Raw genomic sequence first — 22,921 nt, forward strand, 5'->3', positions numbered from 1 at the left:
ATATCCCCAGCCCTTTTTATTTTTGACACAGGGTTTTGCTAAGCTGTTTAGGACCTTACTGAGTTACTGAGGCTGGCCTTGAACTTGTAAACCTCCTGCCTCAGCCTCCCAAGACACTGGGATTACAGGTGCACACCACTGTCTCCAGCTCAGTTTTCTTTTGATTTGCATTTCCCTGATGGCTAAGGATGTTGAACATATTTTCATGTATTTGTTGACCATTTATATTTCTTCTTTTGAGAAATTAATCTTTTTGAGAAACTATATTAATCCTATATTTGAAGAGGAGCTGGCAAAGATTTTCTCCCATTACAAAGGCTGTCTTCACACTTGTTTCCTTTGCTGTGAAGAAGCTTGCTAATTTGAAGCCATCCCATTTGTTGATTCTTGGTTTTATTTCTTGAACTTTAAGGATTAATCTTGTTAAGGAACTTGGTGCCTGCACCAGTATGTTGGAATGTTGTCTGCGTGTTTTCTGCTAGAAGTTGCAGTGTTTCTGGTCTAATTCCTGTATCTTTGATCCACTTTGAGTTGATTTTTTTGTGCAGGGTGGGAGAGAGGGACTTAATTTCATTCTTCTACATATGGATGTTGTTTTCCCAGCACCATTTGTTAAAAAGGTTAACTTTTCTACAATGTATGTTTGTTGCACTATTACGGTTTAGATATGGGGTGTCCCCCAAAAGCTCACGTGTGAGACGATGCAAGAAGGTTTAGAGGTAAAATGACTGGGTTATGACAGTCTTAACTTAATCAGCGCATTGATCCCCTGATGGGGATTACCTTGGTGGTAACTGTAGACAGGTAGGATGCGGCTGGAGGAGGTGCGTCACTGCGGGCATTCCTTGGGGTATATATTTTGTCCTTGCTGAGAGGAGAAGTCTCTGCTTTCTGGTTGTCCTGTCCTGAGCTGCTTTCCTCCACTGGGGTCTTCTACCGTGATATGCTGCCTCACCTCCATCCCAGAGCAATAGAACTAGCCAACAGTGTGGAGAGACCTCTGAAACTGTGAGACCCAAATCAACTTTTTTCTCCTCTAAAATTGTTCTTGTCAGGTCTTTAGATCACAGTGATGAAAACAGCTGACTAAAACAGGCATCTTTGTAAAGGATTTACACCTGAGTCTATCTGGATTTGTCTGTTTTTATGCCAGTACCATATCACTTTTGTTATTAAAGCTCTGTAGTATAGATTAATGTCAGGTATTGTGATGCCTCCAGCATTACTCTTATTGCTCAGTATTGCTTTGGCTCTCCTGGGTCTTTTATTCTTTCACATAAATTTTAGGACTTTTTTTTCTAGTTCTGTGAAGAATGTCATCAGTATTGTGATGAAAATTGCACTGAATCTGTGCATTGCTTTTGGTAATGTGGCCATTTTAACAATACTAATTCTGCCTATCCAAGAACATGGAAAGCTCTTTCCATTTTTTCAAGTCTTCAGTTGCTTTCTTTGGTGTTCAGTGATTTGGAGATCTTTCACCTCCTTAAATTTATTTTCAGGTTTATTATTATTTTTTATGCGTTTGGGAATGGTATTGTTTTCTTGATTTCTTTCTCAACAGAGTCATTGTTGGAGTATAGGAAAGGTATTGATTTTTGTGTTTATCTTGTATCCTGCTACTTTGCTGAATTTGTCAGCTCTAGAAGTCTTCTGTTGTTTTGGGATCTTTAAGTACAGAATCGTGTCATCAGCAAACAGATAGGTTGACTTACCCCTTTCCTATTTGTATCTCTTTAATATCCTTCTCTTGCCCACTTGCTCTGCTAGTTTCAAGTACTACACTGAATAGAAGTGGTGAGAGGGCTGGGGATGCGGCTCAAGCGGTAGCGCGCTCGCCTGGCATGCGTGTGGCCCAGGTTCGATCCTTAGCACCACATACAAACAGAGATGTTGTGCCTGCCGATAACTAAAAAATAAATATTAAAATTCTCTCTCTCTACCTCTCTCTAAAGGAAAAAAAAAAAAGTGGTGAGAGTGGACATCCTTGTCTTGCTCCTGATTTTAGAGGAAATACCTTTTCCCCATTCAGTATGATGTTGGCTTTGGGTTTGTTGTCTATAGCTATTACAATATTGAGGTAAGCTCCTTCTATCCCTAGTTCTTTCAGTGTTTTTAACATGAATGGGTGATAGATTTTGATGAAGGCTTTTTTTTTTTTTTGCATCTATTGAGACGATTATATGATTTCTCCCCTTAAGTCTATTTATGTGACAAATTACATTTATTGATTTGTGTATGCCGAACCAACCTTGAACTCCCAGGATAAATCCAACTTGATCATGGTGTACAATCTTCTTCATTGTGTTTCTGAATGTGGTTTGCTAATGTTTTATGAAGGATTTTTGCACCTATGTTCATCAGAGATATTGGTCTGTAGTTTTATTTCACTTGATGTGTCTTTATCTGGTTTTGGTATCTGGGTGGTACTTGCTTCATAGAATGAATTTGGGAGTATTCCCTTCCTTTCTATTTTATAAAATAATTTGAGAAGGAAGGACCTTAGTTCTTCTTTAAATGTCTGAGAATCTGTTTGGTCCTGGGCTTTTCTTTATTGGAAGGCTTTTATTACAGCTTCAACCTCATATATTTTTATTTTTAAATATAGGTTGGTGGATGGAAATATAGAGGTTGGGGGATTCACACTCAAATTCCTGTTCACTTAAATGATTATTCATTCATATACTAATTTTACACCAGCTTTTTAAGAAGTATCTAAAGTGCGTGTTAAACAGATCTTTTGTACAATTAAAATTAAACAGCAAGTATTTTAAATTAGTTATACCTACTTTCAAGACTAATGATCATAAAGATTAAATAAAACAATCTGACAAGTGTGACATTAAAGGACATTTTATTTACTGACAGAATAAAAACCATAACTCCAGACAGTGCAAAATGCACTGCTGAACCCCCAATTACAAAGAACTGGTATTAATACACAATGTTTAAGCAATGCTACACTTATTTTTGGCAAAGTGCTGTATTGTTCACTCTGTATAAAACTGACCTTCTATGAACCAATCCGTATAAAAAATTTCCATAAAAACAAAAAAATTTAGACAGTGGCTCAAGAAAACAAGCTGCCATTTATGCATAGATTGATGTACAGTATATAACCTAACCAAATGTCCCTTTTGAGTTTTCAAGTTGATGAAAAAAAAGGTGTCCAGGAATACATTAAGAAGGCACATAGTACAATCTACAACACTCTTCAGTCTTCATAACTTATGCCCTGCCCTTGAAAAGCAAATGTGTTCACCATTTTACTTGAGGAAAACATAAATCCACTTTAAAAAAAATAACACACACAATTATTAATTAAAGTTCAAACCTCTGGAGGAAACAACCAAAAGGCAAACAAAACCACTCACACACTCCAAGCCTGAACACACACCAACCTCCCCAAGTACTCTAAGTACTGGTTTGGTTTTTTACACAAGTCCACCTAGAAAACTAAAACTTCAGGCAAATACAGAGCAAAATTGGGCATTTAACAATTATACATTTTAAAAAATGTCATAAGGAAATTTTTCAACAATATACAAACATTATCCACATAAGCTGCCTTCCTCTGAACAGGAACTTCTCTTTCCACATAAAGGATACTGTTGCAAAGAAAAGTTCTCCTGATCTGTACCTTGTAGGTACCCCTTTCCTCCACTTAAACCTCTTTAATTGGTGTCAGATTTCAAGTGAAATTGCTACATGGCAAGACTGACACCATTTTATTATGTAAGTTTTCTAAATAAAGCATTTTATATAAAATTTTAAGCTTTAAAATAAGTACATAGGGATGTCATTAATAATACATCAGCATGGCTGATAGCTGTGAAAGTATCCATGATAGGAACCCATCTTTAAAAGAGTCTAACTAGTATTTATGGGCCTTATAAAATAAAAGATAATTTCAAGGTAACATAACAAACATACTAGTATCTCCTAGTACAAGGAGCAGTCTCTTAACTGATTTGAAAACAGAAACAAATACTTGGAAACTTTTCTCACTAATCTATTTAAATGCAGATATCTGTCTTCTAGTTGGGTTCCTTCATTTTTTGCTTCCAACTCAAAGAAAATAAGAATGATGAAGATGTCCTTCCTTGCTCTTTTTTCTTAAGAATATAAAAAAGATAATATATTTCCTTAAGGAGGAAGAGAGAGCAAGGTAATTCAAATTTCAGCAAATTAGCATTACAAAACCAGTCTACTATACAGATCTGAGAAGCAAAAACAACAGGTAATGCTGAATGGCCTTCTCAAGTTTTAAGTAAACTATCTTCTTGCTAGAATCAAAGAACTGATTGAACAGAGAAGGTATATAAACAGGAACAGTCTGTATGGGAAATGGAAAAATATACAGGAAATTAATGTGTTTGTGCTTGTGCGTGTGTGTGTGTGTGTGTGTGTGTGTGTGTGTGTGAGTGACATCTCCCTGTAACAGGAAGTCTAAAATCCAATCATTTTGCATTTTCTGCAAAAAACTTCCCACCCACCCAGCCATATAAATGCATTGCTACAGAAGATAAATAACAGATAGCTAATCTTCAACTTATAGTGCAGAACATAATTTGATTAGCTGAGGAAGAAAAATAAACATAGGGTACACATTATAAAATATTTTACTAATGAAAACATAAACTTTGAGGAATGTGGTGCATTATAAAAAGTCAGAAATCTATTCATGAAGCACTGCCTGTGTGCACCACACATTCCAGACTTTTTCCAAGTAACATTCTATGGTATCAGTTTAGAAACAGTCAGAACTCCCAAATTCAGAGGAATTGTATTTCTCACTGCCTGAACTTTTAAGTAATATGCACAAATATGCATTGTAAACCACTAATAATCACAATAGCAAAAATATCAATCAATTCACAAAATGCTTTTTGGCCATGTTTTAAAGAATATGTAATAAGTCAACATCATTCTTTTGTTGGCCTTATGTCTTACACATGGTCAATACCTCTTAAACATCTCATGACCACGAATTTCAGCTGAATTATATAACCATTTTATTCAATTCTTACATGTACCAATTTTAGACAGAAATCTTAGATACTGACACAAAACCACAGTGTTCCATCACAGGTGGTATGGTAATCCTAATTCTGAAAAAAAAAAAAAAAAAAAAAAAAAAGTCCCAGTGACTGAATTTTTTTGTTTTCCAGGTACAAAGCATAAAAAAACAAGGCCCAGATAAGGCAAACAAAAAGTCAATAACTGTTAGAGACATAAATGTATTTAAGGTATCAAGAAGTCTGAAATAAAAAGTAGTTAAAAAAAAAAAGATTATTGCAGTTTTATATACAAATCTGTTCATGCCGCCTAACAAATTCTCATGACTGAACTTCTGTGGCTTGTGGGGTACTAACAACTCTCATGCACTGTATGAAAGTGGCCCCATGAAGGCAGAAGTTTAGGTCCAAAAGACACCTCTCTGGTTTGTTTTCGAGTCACCAGTGTGAGGCCCTAGAACAGACGCGGTGTAACACACACACTTTCATGAAAACTCTCCCAACTCTGGTAAACACAAATATTAACAATTAACTTCTCAGTTTGACAAAACTTTACAGACTTGGCCCCTGATTAGAAAACAAATAAATAAAAGGGGAAGTCCTTAGAAAAGGGGAATAAAGAAAGAAGGGGGATCTAGACTCTTGTTCTAAAGAGACGTCTGGCACTTCATCACAGCCAGTGGAAGGACAATCTAAACCACCAACTAACTACATGTTTGACCTTTTCCAACTCAAATGCCCCAGTCGTGTCAGAAAAGAGCACAGCTCTTCCCTGGGAGTCTCCCAGGGTTCCCTGCATCAAGCTGCTACAGGGTTAATGAAAATATAATACTTCACAGGACTTTATGCTGCTTTTTCCTTGAAAACATTTCATAGACATGTGCTCATCTACTAGGGTTGCAGAGGAGATGGACAAATAGGCTGACTGTGCAGGCAGTGCTACTGTTCTGTAGGTAGCATGAGCTTTCAACCGTGAATGCATTTAAGTTAATTTCAGAGGAAGCTAGCAAGTGTGTGGACAGTTCTGCAGAAGCCATCACCAGAGTGAAAAAATGAAGCAACTGGCTAGAGGTACGGAAATAGATTTTTCTGTGTCGAGTTAACTGGCCTTCGTGTGAGTTGAACCCTGCACCCTGGCCTCATTAGCACCAACACTGTGAAGAACAATGGTGGCAGAAGAACTGCGACAGCCTGCCATCACTAGATTCAGTAGAAAGGCCCTTGGAAGTTCACACGAGGTTCAGTTGTGGACAGCCCCATTTCCCATCAGTATGCGATCCTCACAACGACCCTGTGAGGGAGGTAAATGTTACTACTCTCCTGTTGTGGAGGAAACAGAGGCCAAAGTGGTTCAAGATTTTGCCTGAAGTTAAAACAAAAAATGAAAGCTCAAGGAAGCCACCTGTCACTCTTCTCACAGGCACGATGAAGACATCACCAGAAGTCCCTCTTCACCCTTGCTTGCCCCTTGGCAGGACAAGCTCCATGTCAGAGGGGGTTTTCACTGTGTCTAGAAATAAGAAGTCCATCGCTTTTCTTGTGGGCAGATAGAAATATGAAAAGTCACTCAAGTGTCTGGACAAGTACATCTGAATTTATAGCTGCTATGAGGAGGAGTGGGCAGAGCTGGCAGGAAAGAATCCAAACAACTTAAATATGGACTAATGGGTTACTTATAGACATGGGTTTTTTCAACTATAATTTCACAGGTCTAATTTCTTCCCTCTGCACATGAGACAAGTGCTTTTGTCCATGACACCTGATCTGTACCACATCACATAGTCCCATCGGAATTGCTGAATGACTGTTCACTAAAGCTTAATGTACCTGAATTCCACAATGAACTGCATGACTAATCTGGAAAAAAATAATCACATACAGAAAATATCAAGTTTTCTTTCAAAAGAAAGTCCAGCCATAATTCCATTATATCCAATGGCAACTATCACCTGTTAATGCTCATGTTAGTGTGTAAAAATGTATTCATATTATACAGAAAAGATTATCAAGTACTGGTCAATAAAGTATATGGCTGACCCTGAGAATAAATTTTTGCTTACTCAAAAGATTAAGTAATACAAAATAAAATGAAAATTGTAAGATGCCTATTCTCGTACTTGGGGGAAGAAATGTCTTTAAATTGCTGACTAACCTGTGTACACCTTAATAAATTTAAAGACATCCCCAAACACCAAACACTGTAATTGTATTGATATGTTTCCAAAAATATCCTGAAAAATTTTACAAAAAAGTACATGTTAGGAGCAAGGCATTATGTGAAACACAGCATAGAAATCTGGTTTTTAAGATAGTGTCTAAATACACTGATAAACTATGTGATTGGTCATCAATTGGCTATAAAGAGACAGCATTTTCATTGTACATATACGTACATCCCCACACAGGTGCACAAACCAAGAGAAACCAACCAGCAAAACTTGAAATTTTTAGTAATTGTACTGACGCGGGCAGGGCTGATGAACCACCCAGCCACTGTGCCTGACTTGCCGGGAGTGGTAATCCCTGGTAAGATTTTGGCGACGAAGACTATTTCTGTTCAGAGACTGCCTTTCACCATGTTCTTTTATCCACTGGGAAGGGCGAAAGCTCTTGGGTTGTTCCAGAAAAGTTGTATGAGCAGCAAGAGCTGCAACATAGCAGTGAATGTGTTGCTCCACTTCATTTTGGGCTTCCACTCTGAAACAGAAAAGTAGGATGCATTGAAGAGCAAAGTATGTGATTAAGGAAGCTCAAAAAGACATTTCACAATTCAGTGGGACACACTGATTTGTGGTTGGATGAGTTTATATTTTGTTACCATACTGACTGATAGTGGTGGAAAGGAGAAGCCAAAAAAAATTTTTTTTTTTTTTTTTTTTTTTTTTGGTGGTGGGGTACCAGGGATTGAACTCAGGGACACTAGACCACTGACCACATCCTCAGCCCTATTTTGTACTTTTCATTTAGCGACAAGGTCTCACTGAGTTGATGAGCACCTTGCTTTTGCTGAGGCTGGTTTTGAACTTGCAATCCTCCTGTCTCAGCCTCTGGAGCCACTGGGATTATAGGCGTACACTACCCTGCCTGCAGAAACCAACTTTTTAATAGTTGGTTCACAGATGAAGCAGACTGTACTCTAAAAATATGCTTTATACTTTGAATGAATTAAAGCAAGTTTTTTTAGTCAGGGAACTAACATTGATTGAATTTCTGCATTTGCCATCTTTTTTGGGGGAAGTATTATCTATTTTTGTTCTTACCATTATCTATTTTCCTTTTTCTTTTTTGCACAGTACTGGGGATTTACATAAGGATACTCTGCCATGAGCAATATCCCCAGTTCTTTTTATTTTTTTTTAAACTTTGGTTGCCTATGCTGGCCTTGAACTTGTGATTCTCCTTCTTCAGCCTCCTGAGTAGCTAGAGTTACAGATGTGTGCCATTGTGCAGGGCAGTCACCTTATCTTAAAAATAAAAAAAAGATTTTTTTTGGTACTGGGAATTGAACCCAGGGACTCTTTACCACTGAGCTACATTCCCAAATCTTTTTTTTTTTTTTAAAGAGAGAGTGAGAGAGGGAGGGGGAGAGAGAGAGAGAGAGAGAGAGAGAGAGAGAGAGAGAGAGAGAGAGAGAGAGAGAATCTTAATATTTATTTTTTAGTTATCGGCAGACACAACATCTTTGTTTGTATGTGGTGCTGAGGATCGAACCCGGGCCGCACGCATGCTAGGCGAGCGCGCTACCGCTTGAGCCACATCCCCAGCCCCCATTCCCAAATCTTTTTATTTTTGATTTTTGAGACAGAGTCTCACTAAGTTGCCGAGGCTGTCTGTAATCCTCCTGCCTCAGCTTCCTGAGTTGCTGGGATTAATAGGTGTGTGCCACTATGCCTAGCAGGAAAATATTTTAATTCTCAAATTTTACTTATCAGAATGAACTATGCCAAGAGCACATTCACAGATGCTTTCTACCTACAAATAAAATGTTCTAGGAAGTATATTTTAAGCCCATATTTCATGGAAGTACATGCATAAGGAAATTCTACTGACAACATTTTTCTAGCCAGAAGCCACTGCTTATTATAGAAGACAACTCCAAATTTTATTTATATACGATAAGGCATATTCTGGAATGGCATTTACTGTTGAGGTTTCAAGACCCTTGAGGAACACATCATCTTAAAACATGGCCACACACCACTACGGTTATCGTGTCTTCTATATTAAAAGTTAACCAAGTAGGATTGGTCTAGACTATATTAATATATATCATAAAGAGTTTAAGTTTCTATTTTTTTTGCAGTGCTGGGGAATCAAACCCAAGGCCTTGCACATGCGGCCCAAGTGCCCTCCACTGAGCTAAACATCTAGCCCAAGTTTCAAAATTGTTAAGGGTTATTTTACACAGGAAGGGCGATGAATGTTTTGCCTAAAATCACTTGAGGAAAATACTTTTAACACACAAACACATGTATTTAAATTTGAATTAAATCAGGTTTCATTAAGAAACTGATAGAGGGTTGGGAGTATAGCTCAGTGGTGGAACACTGGCCCAGCTTGTCCAAGGCACTGGATTCATCTCTAGCACCACTCACAAAACAGAACTAATAGGAGTTGACATAAAGAAAGTGGTTCATAAAAGGTGGGCATTTGGGTACCGAGCCTCCCTATGCAAACTGGTAACAGAGATCACACAGTCTCAAAGTTGAGTATACTTACTCTGTGCCCGTGAGTCTTATAAGCAGCTTTTCCTGGCCCTACAAATGTTAAATGGTGAACTATTAAATCACTAGTAAGATTTAAAATGCTATTTTAATTATATTGTTAGGACGTGGTCAACTTTTCTTTATTAAAACTAATTTACTACAGGTCATTAAAGGCACATATATTAAGATTATGAGAGCTCATAAACTTTCACAAACAATATTCATAAAGGCTAAAATGCACATGCCAAAGCTCATTATAATTATAAAGCACCTTATTTTTATGTGCTTTATGGTAATATCCCTGAGGACAGAAGCATGGTAGCAATTTAACTTTTGAAAGATATATGGTTTATTGCCTTCTTAAAAAACATAGATTTTGTTGTTGCCGTTATTGTTGTTTTGTGGTGCTGAGGATAGAACCCAGGGCTTCATGCATGGGAGGCAAATGCCCTACCACTGAGTTCTATCTTCAGTCCCTAGAAAACACTGATGTTTACTACATAGCTAGCCTCCTAATTTTTCAAACACCTGATTCTATCTGGATATAGTGGGCCTTAGAATTTCAAATCCAAAAATATGAATGTTAAAAAAATTAGCTGCTATCATTAAACTATAATAATCTTCAGGATTTTCCTATGTGCAAAAAAAATTCACATAAAGTTTAGTGCATTCTTTTGATAATTTATAGAAAAGTACCTATTTAACTATTCTATATAACATGTGAATGCAAAAACAAACAAGATAGAAAAACAACATTCTCACTGCATCAAAACTACAAATGCATAACAACCAAATGCAGTACATGGTCCTGGATTAGATGCTGGTTTTGGACAAACTTGACATAAGAAAATGTCAGTATAATTTGGCTAGCAGTATAAAAATTTGTTGAAGCAAAATGGGTACCACTGTCTAAATAAACAGGTTTTAAATAGTATATACAGCATGTCCATTTGGGGTGAAAGCATGTGTGTGGTTATGTAGGTATGGGTACACACAGGAAAAACAATCTTGAAGGATCTGCCCTAGGGTATGTATATACCTTTGGGTCATGAGAATGTCATTTCAATTTTTTAAATGTTTGCATACTTGCATTTCCTGGGCTTCTGTAATACTGAGTTATTTTACAAAGCTGCATACTACAGACATAAACATGTACTTTTAAAAATGAAAAGTAAATATACAAATGCCAGTAAGTTTAAAGTTAATTATTAATCATGCTAAATTCTTGAGTGAAATTCCTCAGAGGTGAGACGAGAATCAAAAGGGAAGAATATTTAAGAACTGAAGAAATTTAAAAAAACTACAAAGCAACTAAATCAAATATCACCTCCAAAAAGTTATAGTTTGAGTTTTTGTTGGAATGCCTGAAGCACCTCTTGATAAAATTATGGGGCTGATTATAAGTGCCAGTTAGATAAACATCTCCCACCAAAGATCTTATCCAGTCTACAACCTGTATCACTTAACTATATAAGCACATTGTTTTTCATTTTGGTATAAGCAAAATGAAATATGTTTAACCTCAAAAAAGATCATTACAATATTGAGACTTGAGAGGGCAGCAAACTCTGGTAAGGTTAAAGAGCTTCCTGGGCCTTGTTTATATTTGGCAAACAGGAAACAGAATATATACACAATGGTCTTGTTAGTGGAGCCAGGACCTGGACAATCTAGAAGAGGCCCTTTAGATAACACTGAATTGCTCTAAAGTATCCAAATTCACCTGGACCTTTGATTTATAAGTTGGTGCCAATATCCCCCAAATGCTTCAATGTCATGGAACATTTTATTGAAATGCATAATGGGATTAGCTGGACTGGGCTAATTAACATGGTAATGGGGCTTTATTTTAGTGGGTGGGGGCAATCTCAAATATATTCCTTGGATATGTTCTCTGATAAAAGCCACATAATATCTGGAAGTCTGTTTTGGAACATCATAATCTTTACTCACTGGGTACCTGCCAGAATTTACCAGGTCTTCTCTCCCCATCTGCCATTCAGACAGAACACTCAGGCCACTTGGACCCCCAGAAAACAACAAAACATCATTTTGGTGTGAAATCTTTCCTCTGTAAGGCAGAAGATAATTCTCTGAACAAATATTTTGGTAAAGCAACTTTTGTACTTTATGTTTAAGATTTCTTAGGTTTTCATTGTTAAGCACCATTTAATGTGGCCTAGCTAGGAATATGTAGAAAAAAGTAAAAGACATAAGACATACTATACTGTTAAGTGTGTTAATACAGACTGTTTTGGCTGAATTTGATACTCTAGATGATCTAGTCTATAATGTGCCAGAATTATATTCTAAAATACTTGGCAGAAATGCCAGTCTTTTATTTTCCTTCAGTAGCAGAATTTTATCATACAATTTTATAAATGAGAGCTCTCTATTATACAACCATGCTACTACTTTTCAAAAAATCTTAAATGAACAGATTTTTATACTACTGACCACCTGTGCACTATATGCACATGCCTTCCTAAATCTCTAAACGAATCACTTTTGCATCTCCTAAAAACTTATCTTTGAATTGTAGCAGAAATAAAGAGAACACATGCTCAGCAGACTATCTGCAGAGAATAAATTATTTGCAACATACCTGGGACTACTTGGGTTATGAAATTCATCAGTCCCACAGCTGGCCTCACTGAGCCCAGGGCAGGAGTTATGCACAGCATAGACAGACATGCTGGGATGTTCGATGAGAAGGTTTTCCATAGGACTCGTTTCCACCTTGATAGTGGTTAATCCACCTGCAGTAAAACATGGGGGAGGGGTGATAAACCAGCTCTCCTCCATTGGACAGGACTCAAATTGGAGGAAACAGGAATCAGTTGTATCAGCCAAGCACTCCAGAGATGCAGGTAAACAGGAAAAGACTGAAGGGTGTTCTGTAGGTGACTCTTCACTGATGTCTTCTTCTTCCTCTTCCTCTGCTGAGAAACCAGTGCAAGTGTCTAGATAGCAGTCCACATTTCAGTTCATATCCACGGGAGGATGATTATCACAATGATCAGTCACAGTGGAGCCACCCATCAAATTCACAGCACAGAAAAAGGAAAGACAATACTGTTAGCTGATGCTCACGTTCCTCCCTTTATTTAATTCAGAAAAAAAATTTATATTTATTCATAATTATTATAAAATAATTTTCCAGTACTGTGTATATGTTGGGGAATGGGGGAATATTATATTGGCTTTGCAGGAATGGTTTTAGGGCTGTTTCTATTCCGCTAAATAAACATGTAATGAGTCATTAAGGTTCCTGCTTGTCTAATATGAGGTTTCTATTAAAGGGCCTCTGATTGGATCAGGCTATACAAGTAACAAAACTGGAAAGTGTGACATCAATCAATTTTACTCACTGATCATCTGGGCCAAAATGTTTGCCAAATTTTGTTTCTTTAGACAAATGTTTGTTTACCCACTTTTTTTTTTTTTTTTTTTTTTTGGTGCTGGGAATTGAACCCAGGGGCTTGTGCATGTGAGGCAAGCACTCTACCAACTGAGCTAATTTCATAACCCAAGTATCCCAGCTAAACCCAGCCCTGTTTACTCACTTTTAAAGCTTAAAAATCATCAGTTACTGGTTTACTTAGGCAAAAAATGGCATGTGAGAGTTTCTACTTTTATTGTGAAGATTTACCCTTGAGTATACCTTACCAATGAAATCAACAAGAATCCATTCATCATCTTCTTTCTCGCTAAATTCTGGTTCATGGTTGGAAGAAGTATTAACTTCACCCACAAACATTTTATTCAGCCTCTGGAACATTATTAAGGCAAGATTGAGACTTTGGCTGGGTGTCTTTATAGCTGAGATTTCAAAATCCTATCTTCAGTTAGCCCAACAGCGCAGACAGGTGATTAAAGTGCACAGGGTGCTTATTCAACTTAGGTGAGAAACAATAAGAATCATCATCCCTAAAACAAAACAGAAGGAAGAGATTATTTCAAATCAGCATATATTTATATGTGGACATTTTACAAGTGCACACATACCCTAAGATGAAAGCACACACTTTAGCCTACATTCTACAGCTATTCTCTTCCTGCAGGAGCCAAACCGGAGACATGTAACATTTCTTATTTATAAAAAATCATGAATTGAGTATCCAAATGCAACCTTCACATTATCTTAAAATGCAAAATAAAAAGGAAAGAGTTGTTTTTGTCACACCTGTGCTTTTATAAGGGATGAATTTGAAAAATATATTTCAAACTACAGGGCTTGGGGTATAGCACAGTAGTAGAGCTCTTGCTAAGCATGCATGAAGCCCTGGACTAAATCACCAGCACTGCCAACACACACACACACACACACACACACACACACACACACACCACTTTTATCTCAAACAGTAGTACCTCTCTGGTATAAGCAAAACTACATATGAAGCGTCTTGTTATATAAGGCTCCAATGCCCAGAAGTCTTCCAGTGAACATAGAAACTGTGCCATGTGACCACAGTTATACCTGGCCCCAGTCTTCCCCTGGCTCTGTTTCCCTTCCATCCTGTACTTCTTGTCTATGACTACATTTAAAATCTACAAGCACTGCACACTCTGGCCTCTAAGGCATGGAGAGATCTACACTCGAGAAAACTGAGCTGGGCAGCAAGTGGAGCTGGAGACACCATTCCCTGTGGAGCAGCTCAGCAGGGGATTCAAACCCTGGCTCTCTGCTTACTCACTATGAGATATAGAAGCTATGTGACTTCAGTTGTTAAGAGTTCCTACCTCAGGGAGTTCTAAAGGAGGAAATCCAGTTTGCTTGATCTTATCAGAGATGCAGATTTATTTACCCATTTTTACCTGGTTACTAGATAGTATATCAAACTGCTCACATATCAAAAATAATTTCAATTTTCCCCCCACACACTTATTCATCAACACTGCCCTTTGTCACCTTCTCAGTAAGCAGCAGTTGCCCCAGCAGTCGTTGAGGCAGACAGCCAAACAGTTCCTTCATCCTTTTTGCTGCCTCCTGCCCACTCAGCTCTCATCCAAACTACCAGCAAGCTCTGTGGACTCTGTGCTGCACAGGTAGCTCAAATCTACCTACTGTCTTTCATCACTCTCACCCTAGTTGAAGACAACTTCCCCAGGACTTTGCCAAAACCATCTTCTAAAAAGTCTCCCTGATCTTACTTTTGTTAAATGAGTTAATGCAGGCAATATGCTTAGCACATATGTACTTGGCACAAAGTTCTCTGTCTAGGTCAACTATTCTTCTACTGGGCACCTATTAGGTATAAGGCATATACTGAGCACAGGGGAGATGGCAGTGAACAAGGCCCTCCCACAGCAGGTGACACAACCTGGTGGGATGAAGCCATGCAGGAAAAATACTGGACAGTCCTCGACCTTCCTGGGTGTACCCCTGCAGTAAATGGCTTTAACCCTAAGGAGTAGACAAGACTAGGCAGGGAGGGGAAAACAATAAGGAACACTATGGAAGCCTGTAGATGAGTGAGAATGTGGCTCAAGATCCAGATGGAAGGTGATAAGAGCAGACTGCAGGCTAAGCAGGAACCAGAACCTGCAAGGCTTTGGAAGGCAGAAGTTAAGGGGGGAGTGGGGAGACAGTTAGACTGGGTTTCTGACTTGGCCAATTAAGAGATGGTGGCACATTTAGGGGAAATAGTATTGCAGAAAGAACAGGTTGGGCCTTGTGGACATGCTGTATTTGGGGAGTCTGCATGATAATGCATCTGGAGATGTCTAGTAGGCAGCTAAATATGAGACATTGGAGTTCAGGAGTGTGATGTTAGGAGGAGAAGCAGATCTGGGACTTTTCAACACAAAAGGGGATAGAAACCATAAGAATGGATGAGATTACCCAAGGATGGTGAAAAGAACCTCACTACTCAGTTCTTATGGCAAGAATCAGCTTTGAATAACTTCAGACTCTTGACCTTTTACATTCAGAATAATCATCTTCAGCTATGAAAGTAGTTGACAGATGTAGCTGATGAGAATTTTGCTGGGTTTAACTTGTTGTGTACAAACAAGACTGTTCCAATTGTTTGGCATAAGGGTAAAACATTTCAAGTAAATGACATTAGGATACTTTGTGGTCACAATTCATCATCCTCAGCCATTAATTAAAAGTGGGTAAACAGGAAGTATTACTTGCATAACCAGTCTTCCTGAAACCTTCTGGAAAGCAACATGGCCAAATCATGAAAGCTGGAGCTCTAGCATGAGAACTTAAATTTGGCTGTATGGTCCATGTAAGACATTAAAAGTGGGCTCAGCAGACTGGGGTTGTAGTTCAGTGGTAGAGCACTTGCCTAGCACATGTGAGGCACTGGGTTTGACCCTCAGCACAACATAAAAATAAAATAAAGGTATTGTATCCATCTACAAAAAAATTTTTTTTAAATGGGCTGTGTAGTTTGCATGACCTACTGCAGTATGATAGTTATGTCCCCAAAGATAAACCATTCCAAGTTCTGATATAAATGAATATTTTTGAGCATGTAAGCTAGGAGGAAAAAAGTTTTCTAATAATTCTGGATAGCACAGTATTGGATTCTGAGTCCATGTCAGCTAAGTAGCTGGAGCTGCTGGGTGAGGAGGAGTGCACCCCACAGAGACCCTTGCTAGAACTGAATGAGTGCCTTGTCCCCCACTTGTGATGATTCCTGAAGGCAAGGTACTGGGGCCCTGGCCAGACTAGTGGCAACTACAGGGCAGAAAATGAAAAACGTTGCTGGGGCAGCTGCTGAGTTCCTAAGTACAAAATGTTCCTCTAGCTACACCTCCAAACCCATGGAGTGGAAACTGGCTTGTGCCTGGAACACGTGCAGCTCTGCCAGAGAAAAGGCTCTGCCAAAAGAACTGAGGAGCAGCACAGGCCAGTGCTTTTTTTTTAATGTCTCCAGGTGTCCCACGTCTCTTCAAGGACAACCAACCTCAGGTGGGCAGAGTGTGGAAGCCTAGTCAAGTGAGGGAGGGAAGAGCTCATCCTTCATCTCCCCTGAGTCACTACTAGGTGTTTGTTTGGAAGGACACAAAATGCAGTCCTGGGGGAAGAGGAGGAGCACTGGCCTGGGTACCAGCAGAAGCTCTGGCTCTAACACAGGTAGCTGGAATTATACAATTCAGCCCTCCTGAGGCTTAGCATCACTGCTGGAAAAATAGGCAGTCACCACCAGATTGCCTAAAGGGGATCCCCACAGACTTCTGGCTCAGTGAAGAAGTGAGACTGGTCTAATTATACAAAGGAAAGTTTTTTCAGTCTTGCTTTCTGTGGGTGTCACAAGGGACAAGGAGCTTCTGGAGAGACCCTCATACACTAAAACTGTCCAGTGCAGTAGCCACCAGGCACAGAAGGTGAACAAATACGTGAAATGTGACTAGTGCAGTTGAGGCGCTTAATTTTTCATTTAAATCCACTTAAATTAAAAGCTTGATAATGGAGTCAAATTTTGGAAGACTTTCAAGTGTGTCTGGAACAATTAGGGTGTGTGAATCTGCTTTTTCAACTGTAATCTTCAGATACCTTAATACAGACCAAGTATTTCCAATGAGAATTTTGCATCTGAATTGATATGTTGTGTATAAAGTATACATTGCAGTGCATTTGAAAGACTTAGAACCAAATAAAGTAAAACAGCTCCTTGATTTTTACCTTGATTACCTGTCAAAATAATGTTGGACACATTAGGTTAAATATCGATAAAATTCATTTCTTTTGCCTCTTTCAACATGGCTACTAGAAAGTTTAAAACACATGTGGCTCATGTTATAATTTCTGTTGAACAGTGCTGTTTCAGGAAAATCTCCTTCAAATCTTAAGGAACTCTCCTCCCACGGATGACCCAGAGACTGTCCCTGCATAGTCACTGCTCCTCTTGACCTTGGCTCTCACACAGGGGTGGAGACTCTCAGTGGCAGCTGGTCCTACTTGGAGCTAAAAAGCAAAGCAAGGCTTTAGACTTTTCTCTACCCCACACAGCCACTGACTCTTTGATATTTACAACTCTAGGATAATGATAAAACTAAAATGAAAGTTCCAGAATACCATGAGTCCTAGAAGACACATTTACAACTCTGGAATTTAGAAAAGAGGTAGGTGTAAAGAAGGCTGGGTGAGGCAACACTGCTTTTCTTTGAGACACCTGCAACCTCTAAGCTAGAAGCAGCCTCACCCAGCAGGACCTCAGTGAAGAAAAAGTATCCTGGCACAAGCATTTGGCGAAGGCTGCTCTGTCAGGGTCCTGTCTGGTTCAAAATACCTCCACCCCTCCCTTTAAAAAACAAATCATATTTTTTATTATAAAATAAGCAAAGCCATATTAGAAAGCTGAGAAAGCAAATAAGTTATTATTCCATTATCTTGTTGCAATTGTTAGCAGGTTGGTATATTCTAATTTTTTCTTCTACAAGGTTTCTTTTTATCATAGTTGTAGCCTAGTGAATGCACAATTTTGTATCTTGCTTTGTTATTGAACATTTTATCATCGATGTTCTTCATATTATCACATGAGTAGGAAAGCTCTATGGGTAGCTCTATGGGTAGCATTCTATTTGAGGACTTAGAATGCAGTTGCTTGTTTGGAAGGTCTTGTGAGTATAACTTATCTTCTCATTTTTGGGGAGGGGTACAGGGGATTGAACTCAGTGGTACTAGTCACATCCCCAGCCCTATTTTATATATTTTTTAAAAATATTTATTTTTTAGTTTAGTTGGACAAAATACCTTTATTTTATTTATTGATTTATATGTAGTGCTGAGGTTCAAACCCACGGCCTCACACGTACAAGGCGAGTGCTCGACCGCTGAGCCACAACCCCAGACCCCTATTTTATATTTTATTTAGAGACAGGGTCTGAGTTGCTTAGTGCCTCACTTTTTGCTGAGGCTGCCTTCGAACTTCTAATCCTTATGCCTCAGCCTCCAAAGCTGCTGGGACTATATATAGGGGTGTGCTACTGCTCCTGGTTTATCTTCTCATTTTTGAGATAGGTAATACACAAGAGGTAACATGTGGTACCTAAAGGTGGCCTGCTCCCTTTGAAATTTTGGCTCTGTGCTGCAACCCACATGAATTCAGGATATTCAGTAACCTCTTGGTGCTCCAGTTTTTTCATCCTTAATATAAGAATGATAGTTATCTACTTCTTAGTGCCAATGTGAGGATTAGATGTATAACACTTAGAATAGTGCCTGGCACATAACAGGCATTTGTAATTATTAACTACAAGTTCATTCCAAGCTACCTCTGAACATGTGAGCATCTCTGGGTCTGCTTTACCTGTAAAGTATCTATATAATAATTAGAGCTACAATTTGTAGAATACTAATCATATGTGACAGGAACTTGAGATACTTGTCCCATTTTACTGATGAGGCAATTGAGGCTCAGAAATTAATTGCTCTGAAGCGACAGAGCCAGTCACAGGTGGAGTCAGCGTTACTGCAGAAATCCCTTTGATTTCAACCCCTTTCTTTTTCTCTGCAAATGATCTCTCAGTCTCCTCCTAACCACAACTCTGTTATATGAATTTCACAGAAGAGCACTTTTCAGTTGATTTTAGCTGCCAGTAGGCGGCACCAAAAAAGCAACATTTTGAAACTTAAAAAACAAAACAGAAAACAACCATAACTTTGATGAGTGCAGCTGTGGCTCCTTTTCAGTTTCAAACTATCAGGTGGCTAAACACACCTTCATTTTATTCTACCACTGGTTTCGAAAAATAAAGATGCTGATTCAATTTAAAAAAAAAAAAAAAGTCTTGAACTAAAAAAAAAAAAGAAAAGAAAAAAAAAACCAAAAAACAAGAAAGTGGCCTTTGCTTGTTCCAAGTCTACTCAGTCTGTTCACCCAGTTTACATTGGAGGCTATTTCCCCATGGATCCTGCTGTCTGCTGTCTTTCCTCAAAGCTGAACAGTGGCAAAGGCATCAGTGGGATGTAATTCATAGCCTGTTAACCTTGAATTTTGAAAGCAGAGCCATGCCTAAAAGAAGTACACAAGGGGAAAGAAAAGAACAAAAGGTAGCCTGAGAAAACAAAAGAGATCTTGGTCACAGAAATTATGTCCTGATTTCAGGCAAGGGCCTTTGAAAATTATGCTGCCAGTTCAGAATTACAATGGTTGCAACCTAAAATCAAAAGCTTCCCAGTACTTTTTCCACCTATAAATGAAAAACATAATTCAATTACCAAGCAAGTGATTTCAGGATCTTGGGGGCGGTCATTATGACCTCTGTTTAATGACCCGAGGGTCACACCCTCCTCTTTTTTTTTTTCCTCAAAACTACTTTGCATTTAGAAAAGACTCTTTTAGCTAGGGATGCCCAAGTCCTTAGGAGCTACAGATGAAAAGGGGCTCCTCCTTAATCTACTCAAAACTGGAATTAACACACTGAGCAGATGTGCTCAGAAAAAACAAATCAAAACCTAGAATGCCCACGTCAAATTCATCTGCAACTTTCTAAGAGTAAATATCATTTTCTTTTAATGGGCTGCCTGGTCCTTAAATTCCTTAATTTCTCTGTGCCTTGGGTTTCCTTTCTATAAATAAGCCAGGCCTGCTACATAGGCTTTTTGTGAGGACCATCTGGGATAATGTATTTAAGCCCTCGGCTTAGTACACGGCACATTCTAAGCACCAGTGATCAAAATGATTAGGATTTAAATGACGGGTAAGAAAAGTCCTCCTTCCACGGGTGCAACCTCAAACCGTGAAGTGTAAGATCAGGTGGGGTCCTGGAAGAAGCCACCGACAGGCGGACACTCAGGCGGGGGCGGGTCCCGGGTAACGGAGGAAGTTTCCCGGGGCTGAGCTACGGTGCGCGACCCTTGGCTGGAGGGCAAGCAGAGGGGACCAGGAGCCTAGGGCGGGGAGGCGGCGAAGCGCTGGGCCGCTGAGTCGGAGCGACGCGTCCCGGGCAGCGGCCACTCCTCTGGAGCCCCGACGCCGAGTCCCGAGTCCCGAGCGGGAAACTCCATCCCACGGCTGAGCGCCGGAGGGCAAAGGCAGCAGTGGGACGGAGGAAAAGCACTGGAAGAGGGTGAGGAGGAGGAGAAAGAGGGGGAGGTCCTGCCGCGGCCAGAAAAACAGGCCACACTCGGGGGAGGAGGCAGAAACCGAACACTCAACCGCCGCCCAGCGCCGGGTCTCGGTCCGGCCCGTGTCCGCACGCCTGGCCGCGGGGGCCGGCTGAGCGCCAGCCAGGGCTGGGCGGCGGCGAGCGGGGGAGCGAGAGCCGGCGCTCCCCGAGAGCCGGGCGCGCGGCCAGACCCGCGGGGCTCCGGACTCCGGACCCCGCTGGCGACGCCGCGGCCCGGGACTCCGGCCCCGCCCGCACTTACGTGGGCCGGAGCTGCAGCGGGGACGCGGCACCGAAGCACCGCGAGCTCGGGGCGGGCGCGCGGCGGAGGCTGCTGAGGTAGCTGCGGCGGAGCCGGGCTGCGCCTCTTTCGGGTCCGGGACGGCGGGCGCGGGGCCGGCTCCAGCCCTCCCGTTGCTGCCCTGGCCGCCGCCGGCCCGTCCAGGTCCTTTTGTTGTTGTGCAGCCCTCGGAACAGCTGATCGGCCACTCCGCCCGCCGTCGGGCCCGGCCGCCCCGCCCCGGGGCTTCGCCAGGCTCGGCCCCACCAATCGGCGGCGCGGGAGCCCCGGGGCCGCCCTGCGAGAGGTTGTCACCAACGCACGTGACCTGGCGCCGAGCCGGCAACGCTCAGAAACAAGCCCGGGCAACAAAGCCCGGAGTCTAGCGTGCAGACCTGGGCGAGTGGGAGGGCGAGGAGGGGTGCAGGGCTGGGGCCCCCCATACACTGGAGCTGCTGGGAAGGAGAGCAGGAAGGAGGGCGAGAAAGCACGGAAGAGCCGAGGCTCACGAGTTCTTGTAAGAGGAAAATTAAGGTGGCCGAGGGTGAGGAAGACTAAATTTAGACTCCAAGACCCTCTTCCGTCCTGTGTAGGGTAAACCTGTAGATACCGCGCCCAAGGCAAGCCCGCTTCTGGGCCTACCTGGTAAGGAAGATCTGGGCCCAACAGAGAGGGTGCCAGCCCACACAATCTTTTTAAGACTGGGAGCCAGGCCCCACCTGCTGTGTTAACACATGGGAGGTGACTGAACTTGCCCCTAGAATCCTGCCTATGGACAGGGCAGAAGCCAGGCAAACATACTGTGAGCCCAAGCCTGAAGTCAGAGCCACAAGGGCCCTCTGTTCCAGTAGAAGAGTTAGAAGAACTGCTTCTTCCCCCAGGCTGTGCAGCTAAGCTCTCCTGTGATCCAAGGAGGTTATGGCCTCTCTTCTGCTCACATACCTGCAAAACTGTGGATGTTGACAGCCTACCTACTCACTGGACTATTTATAGTGAGAAAAAAGTAAGACAGTGACATAAAAATACAAACCAAAGCTCTGTACACATATAGGTAGATTAATTGTTGGCAAAGAAATCATGTTGAAGCCTATCAGTTCTCTGGATCCTGCTTAAACAGAGATGTAAACCTCTGACCCAAGTGAAATGTATAGCAACCCTTCAGAGGTCTATTTCCATACATTACAGTATCTGAAAGATTTTCACGCTCTGACCCTCACAAGGATCCTGTGGTCAGTCCATTTCCAATAATATTGGTTTTAAAAGAGTATAAGTTAAAGTTCAGGGAATTGTCTGACAGGAGTAATGATTAAAATATGATAGTCATCTGACCTTACAAGTTACAAGACTGTAGTTTGTGGACTGGATAGTCTCACAGAATTGAATGTGGACTGGGTTTCAGATTTTGGCAAATAAGGATCACCCTAATATTTTTTTCTCAAATTCATTGCTATGTTAGGTGTCTCCTTAGGAGTTCATGAGGAAACCATCTTTCCATCCAAAGCAAAAGTATGATAACAATTACAAGAATCTAATTATTTTTCAGGGCTAGGGATTGAACCCAAGGAGCACTTTACCACTGAGCTACATCCCTTGTCCAATTTATTTTTTATTTTGATACAGGGTCTTGCTAATTTGCTAAGGCTGATCTTGAACTTGTAATCTTCCTGCCTCAGTCTCCTGAGGTGCTGTGCTTATAGGCATGTACCCAGCAGGGGTGTAATTTTTTAAAAGTCAAAAAGTCCTATCTTTTTTCATGTTGATAAGTTTTATTACATTTAAAGGCAACATGTGAAAACTTACTAATACCTTGTTATGGTAGAGAAAACAATGTGAGGTAGGCGATG

The 22,921-nt window shown here is 40.5% G+C and overlaps 1 protein-coding gene across 2 annotated transcripts; it reads right to left on the bottom strand.

Annotated features, from left to right (window-relative positions):
• Nucleotides 1–2,837: 2,837 nt before the first annotated feature.
• Nucleotides 2,838–21,255, bottom strand: Tp53inp1 (tumor protein p53 inducible nuclear protein 1). Of its 2 annotated transcripts, XM_076835456.1 has the most exons (5): nucleotides 21,060–21,255; nucleotides 13,394–13,654; nucleotides 12,330–12,687; nucleotides 9,738–9,775; nucleotides 7,626–7,715 (listed from the first exon to the last, which is right to left on the bottom strand). In XM_076835456.1, exons 2-4 carry the CDS (start codon nucleotides 13,503–13,505, stop codon nucleotides 9,754–9,756), a joined length of 492 nt encoding a protein of 163 aa, XP_076691571.1. In that variant the 5' UTR covers nucleotides 13,506–13,654; nucleotides 21,060–21,255; the 3' UTR covers nucleotides 7,626–7,715; nucleotides 9,738–9,753. The 2 variants fall into 2 exon arrangements, with proteins under 2 accessions (XP_076691570.1, XP_076691571.1); XM_076835455.1 differs by lacking the exon at nucleotides 9,738–9,775 and having other exon boundaries at nucleotides 2,838–7,715.
• Between the last annotated feature and the right edge of the window lie 1,666 nt (nucleotides 21,256–22,921).

The sequence above is a fragment of the Callospermophilus lateralis genome, chromosome 16 (genome assembly GCF_048772815.1).
Source record: "Callospermophilus lateralis isolate mCalLat2 chromosome 16, mCalLat2.hap1, whole genome shotgun sequence".
In the NCBI taxonomy this organism is placed as follows: domain Eukaryota; kingdom Metazoa; phylum Chordata; class Mammalia; order Rodentia; family Sciuridae; genus Callospermophilus; species Callospermophilus lateralis.

Coding starts and splice junctions, on each gene's coding strand:
- Tp53inp1 (XM_076835455.1), bottom strand. CDS start 13,505: ATGTTCCAGAGGCTGAATAAAATGTTTGTGGGTGAAGTTAATACTTCT. Junction 12,688..13,393: donor GATTCTTGTTGATTTCATTG/GTAAGGTATACT, acceptor ACTGCTATCTAG/ACACTTGCACTGGTTTCTCA. Junction 7,716..12,329: donor CATAACCCAAGTAGTCCCAG/GTATGTTGCAAA, acceptor TTTCTGTTTCAG/AGTGGAAGCCCAAAATGAAG.